This window comes from Primulina tabacum, chromosome 16 (genome assembly GCF_025594145.1).
Source record: "Primulina tabacum isolate GXHZ01 chromosome 16, ASM2559414v2, whole genome shotgun sequence".
Taxonomy (NCBI): Eukaryota; Viridiplantae; Streptophyta; class Magnoliopsida; order Lamiales; family Gesneriaceae; genus Primulina; species Primulina tabacum.
Genome location: NC_134565.1, coordinates 26,627,967 through 26,633,390, shown reverse-complemented (window position 1 = coordinate 26,633,390; position 5,424 = coordinate 26,627,967). Strand labels below are relative to the sequence as shown.

At 33.4% G+C, this 5,424-nt stretch overlaps 1 protein-coding gene across 1 annotated transcript; it reads right to left on the bottom strand.

Moving 5' to 3' along the window:
- Positions 1-940: 940 nt before the first annotated feature.
- LOC142529148 (peroxidase 72-like) lies at positions 941-2,633 on the bottom strand. The gene is made up of 4 exons (XM_075634575.1): positions 2,372-2,633; positions 2,027-2,218; positions 1,730-1,895; positions 941-1,494 (listed from the first exon to the last, which is right to left on the bottom strand). The coding sequence occupies exons 1-4, from the start codon at positions 2,600-2,602 to the stop codon at positions 1,082-1,084; spliced, it is 1,002 nt and encodes a 333-aa protein (XP_075490690.1). The 5' UTR covers positions 2,603-2,633; the 3' UTR covers positions 941-1,081.
- Positions 2,634-5,424: the final 2,791 nt, after the last annotated feature.

Below are 5,424 nucleotides of genomic sequence, written 5' to 3'. Positions count from 1 at the left end.
ACGAAAAAATTATATTTTTGATCTTGTAATTCGAACTTTTTTTTATTTTTTAGTCATGTTAACGAGTTATTTACATTTTTAATCATGTAACTTGTATGTGGTTAATATTTTTGATACATGAATAAAAATAAAAATTCATTGTAACATAACAAAAAAATAAGTTACATAACTAAAAATATAATTTACTTATAGTTAAATTATATTAATGAGTTTTTCCATGTAACTTGTACGTGGTTAACATTATTTAATATAGATTCAGAAACCCAATGTCGGGAGGAAAGAAAAATCCTTCTATATTTATAACAATTCAAACCTTAATCAAAACAAATTCCTCAACTATTAAAATCTTGATGGGCTCTGTTTGGTAAGCTTTACAATGTGGGCTTCTGCAAATATGTCCAAATTTCAATTTAATGGTAGATTATAAAAGTAAATTAATTGATTATAATTTCAAACTCAAACCACATTTCGAAAATTTTCATAGTATTTATAATATATAATTTTTGGATATTTTGATCAGTATTCATTTCACATTGAGACAAAATATTCAAAACATAATCATCACTATTCTTTTCTATCAATCATTATTCACATACACTTACCTTTTCTCCTATATGATATGGGATATTCACACTTTATTGCACCTCATGCCAAATTTCAAAATTCATTTCCAAATAACTTTCTAAAAACTCATATAACACAAATATGTATTCCAATTAGAAGGTATTTTTGTGAGACGAATCAATACAATTGATACTTAAAGTGAAAGTAATATTTTAAACATAAAAAATAATATTTTTTTATGAATCAATTCGAGTTAGATATCAACCTCACAAATTGACCCGTGAGATCGGTTCACACACAGAGTATATATACATAAGTTTTAGAATATATTCTAAAAATGAGAAACAGATGGTATGAGAAATAATTGACAAAATACTCGAAACTAGATAGAAGATTGCCATTGGCACGTGATGAAAGAAGAGAGATCAGAAAGATATGCATAAGAAGAGTATCAATCAATAGAAACTGATCGATCTGGCAAACATGTGCAGATCATTGGTTAACTTGGAGGGTACTTCTAGCTGTTGATTTTCCTGCAGTGCTTCCTGATTTCTCCTCTGGAACCTGTCAATGGAGAAATATTTCCCATCTTAACCATGGACTTTGCGAATTGCTCGAAGAAAAGCTCGTTGATCGCCGCATATTTCTTCACCAGCTCCAATGATACTTGATTCTTGGTAACCAGTATTTGGTCTGAACTCAACAGTCCCTTAGAACTCAGTAAGTTCTTGAAGTATGAGTTGTCAAACTTTGTTGGGGTGGCAAAATCCAAGAAAAACAGATTCTGATCGCCACCCGATTTAGGACACCTTGCACGCAACTGTGATGCGTAGGACTGATCCAGGGTGGGATCAGGTAGTGAATTTCCTGTTTGATTGTACAGCCTTTGCCTGAAGCTGACGCACCTTGCGTTTCCGATGCTGTGGCTACCTGCAACAAAAATTATGGAGTACATTCGAATTTCACCTTTCTTCACTAGAAAGTGGTTTTTTCCCCAGATACATATTTAGTTTTGATCACTATAATTAACCTGGGAGAAATATTTTGGAACAAGTATGGTGGGAAAGTCTTTCTGACGACAAAATCATATCGTGAACTTAATTAATGATATCAAAATATCTAATTTATAATATGTTCTGACTAAATTAAGTCATCAAATTTTTACCTGATAATGCGACAAGATCAACAATATCCAGCCCTTTTAGCTTAAATTTAGTGAGAATGGTTTGAAATGTGTTGTTAGGAGCGGGAATATTGTTATTCGAGCCACTTAAACTGGCACCTAGAGAATCCCTTCTTCCCAATGGAACCTCCCAACTAGGTCCACCAGTCTGCAAAAATTAAACAAAATATAGATGAATACAATCAACCTAAAGTCAATATATATAACCATATATTCGTAACTTTGATGCAGCCAATTTGTTCATTGGGTTTTCTTTGTACATATTTAGTCTTTACTCACGAAAACAGTGGAGTCCCTAGCAGCAAGAGCCATAATATCCGCACAAGAAACAGTATGAGGGCACACTTTCTCAAGTGCTGATTTTATCTCATCAATCACTTCGAATCCACGAGCTGAGTTCCTGTTAGGATTTGACCTCTTCTCGCTGACCAAGCTCCCGGCGCTGTCCAAAAGTATGGATGCATCACATCCCTACAACATATATTTTTAGTTATTATAGGGTTTAGCATGTTGATGTAATTTAATGTGGCAATCTTCACAAAGTTAAAGGCCATGCATGAAAATCATATCAAATTATATTGTGGTGTAGAATACGAATGAACCACATGCAAGTCAGTGGCAAACCTTAACAAAACAGTCATGAAAATGAAGCCTTAGAAGCGAAGCAGCCATACGAGCTTCTTTTGCAACAGCCTTTGCAACGATAGACTTGACAATTTGTTGAGCCCTGGGGCATGATCGATCGTAGAACTGTGGATATAAGTAACCAGTACCGAGGGTGTTGAGGGAGAAGCATAAATCTGGCACAAGAGCTAGCAGAGACCATACAACAAAAAAGTTGATAGATTTAACCATTTTGTGTGTTGCAATTATTACGTACTCTTCATAGCGACGATGGAGTATTTATATAGAGAGATCAGGAGACAGAGAATGCGGAGTTGGTAGGATTTTGAATTGAAATTGCTACTCTCTCCATCATAGGAAATTGTAAAGCATGTACGTATTGATATGATTTAAGAAATTTAGAGGAAATGTTCTTCTTATGCAAAAGGGAATAAAAGTTAGATTAGAAACACCTGCTCCGTTGACCAAAAGGGACCATGAAAACTAACCCAAAAAGTCTAGATTAATCAATGAAAAAGGTTAAATTAGGAGGACCTACTCCGCGAATTTGGTCAAATGTTGTGATTTACTTGGTTTATATACTTTTACTCGGTCCGTTTCTGAAGTAGCCGTTTGAATTGTTTATATATTGCTGTCCCGTCTTTGATCCAACATATATAATGGTCTTTTAGTTATAAAGAAGCTCGAGTAATGCTTCCAACCTATGTTTAAAACCTAAGTTTGAATAAATCGAAATAGGATTAAAGTTTTAATTAATCGAGTCAAAATTTAACCTAAAATATAATATACATGTTTCGATATATTTACATATATATATATATGATTTTTTTTAATTTTATTTTTGGAAATTTAAATACAAATTAGATATCATATACCTCATCAAATATTCAACAAATCCAATATTTCAAAAATATAACTTTTATTCGATTTTTTCGTGCTTACTTATAATCACTATTATAAGCCTTGAAATCTAATCATATTAAATTTATTATTATAAAATCCAACGCTTTGAATTTAATTATTAAATCCAACTCTTTGAATTTAATTATTTTTGTTCGGGTAGATAACAATCAGTATTTGTGTGACCCTCAATGGTTCAGGAATACAACTAGCTGTGAGTTCATAACTTCTTTGTGATTCAGAACAACATTTGTTCTTATTTGAGTTTACCCTAATTAGCTATATTCTTTTCATCAACCCCTTGATCAAAATTTCAGAACCCAATTCTAATTGCACTCATCGGATCACGGTAAGAGCGTCTAGTAGCATCGCCCCATGATCCTCTATGTATCACTGATAGTGCCTGCAAGAATCTAATGCTATGGTTAATGTACAGTATGGTCCCTTCAACCAATTATATCCGATCGAATCTGCAACCATTGATATATCGAGAGTTGCTAATTAAATCGATAACAATGTGATGTATCTTTGAGTAATAATAATGACATCGGATGTGCAACTAGAGAACCACCTTCCCTAAAACACATTTATTGCTCTGGCCAGAGATTTCTTGCATTATTAACTTATCAGATCACATAGGATATCTTCACCCATAGGTGAGCGGTGAATCCCAAACTACAATATACTGGCTCCTACGTATTTCGAAACTACACCTAACCTCGCCACCTTATGACCCTCAGTGGAATCGGTAAACGAGTCAAAGTGCATGCTAATACACAGAGCCTCCATATTGCCCAGGGTCAAGGGACTAATGGTCTACAACCATAACCGTGGACTATTCCACTCGATAAGTGGTAACCACTTGGAAAGTACGAGGGAGAATTGTTCAGTGCATCATCATATGATCACCCATCTGTATGAATGGACCTCTCCATGCCCTTATCAATGAAACATGATGTTTTCATCACAGATGCTAGTCTCAAGCTCGAGTGACATTTATCCTTGTTTTAGGCGGCTGAATCAGCTAGGAACCGATTTAGAATATACAGTACGCTTCTTAATGAGTTCATGATCTTAAGTTGGAAGGAAGACCTCATGGTACTTATTGTATATTCAAAGATTTTATCTATGCAGCTTGCATAAGTATACAGATAAAGTAAATGTCATAATATGATTAAAATCATAAAATATTATTAAAATAAAGATTGTTGTACATTAGAGTTAATAAAACCCTAGCCACAAGTTGGCTTACCGGGCACTTACTCTATCAAAGACTTGATTCCAAGAAGAGAACTTTTATTTATGAAAATTTTCAATTCAAGAAGAAACTTTCCAAACAAATAGGTTATTTCCTTGCCGCACAATTTTTCTCCAATCTTTTTTTTTTTTTGAATTTTAGCAAAAAAATTTAGTTTCAAAATTATTGAAAAGATCTGTCTCTTTTCATTATCCACTTTTTTTATAACTTGTACAAAAGAAAAACAAGAAAAGAAAATTCAGGACATAAATTATTCAAAATTGTAAGGAACGATTCAAAAATCAAAGCAACGACAAATACAAGAAATCTTGTGGATTTATTGTGACTCAAAAAGGCATGAACACCAAGAATATAAAATAAATACACTTTTTTTTATAATCAACTTAACGATAAATAAAAGGATAAACGAAACTTGCGTTAGAACCAAATCCCTTATACCAAATGACAGAGAGTCGACACCAACATGCTTGAACCCAATACCCTACTAGAAATATTGTAGGACTGAACACTTGACATTTTATCAAAAGTTATAGTTGGTGGTAATTATGCAAATCAAATATTTTAAAACGTATATGATGTAGCCAAAAATTTTTATTATCCGAATTACTTTTCTGGTTCGTAAACGGGTCCAAGTAGCTGGTGAAGAGAAATCTTTGTGGGTTATCACATGCATCACAAACAAACGTCAGAGGCGTCGGGGTTTGCCCGGCGTAGACACTCCGACGCTCAAGTCAGAAAATAATTCAAAGATGTTAATTGAAAGCTAAAAAGTTTAAGCATAAAATCATCTCCCCTGAATAACGAGAATCCTCTCCTATTTATAGATTTTTTTGGAGTGTACAATGGGTTTGGGCTTTTATAATTAATTGTGGGCTTGAGCTTTTATAATTAATTT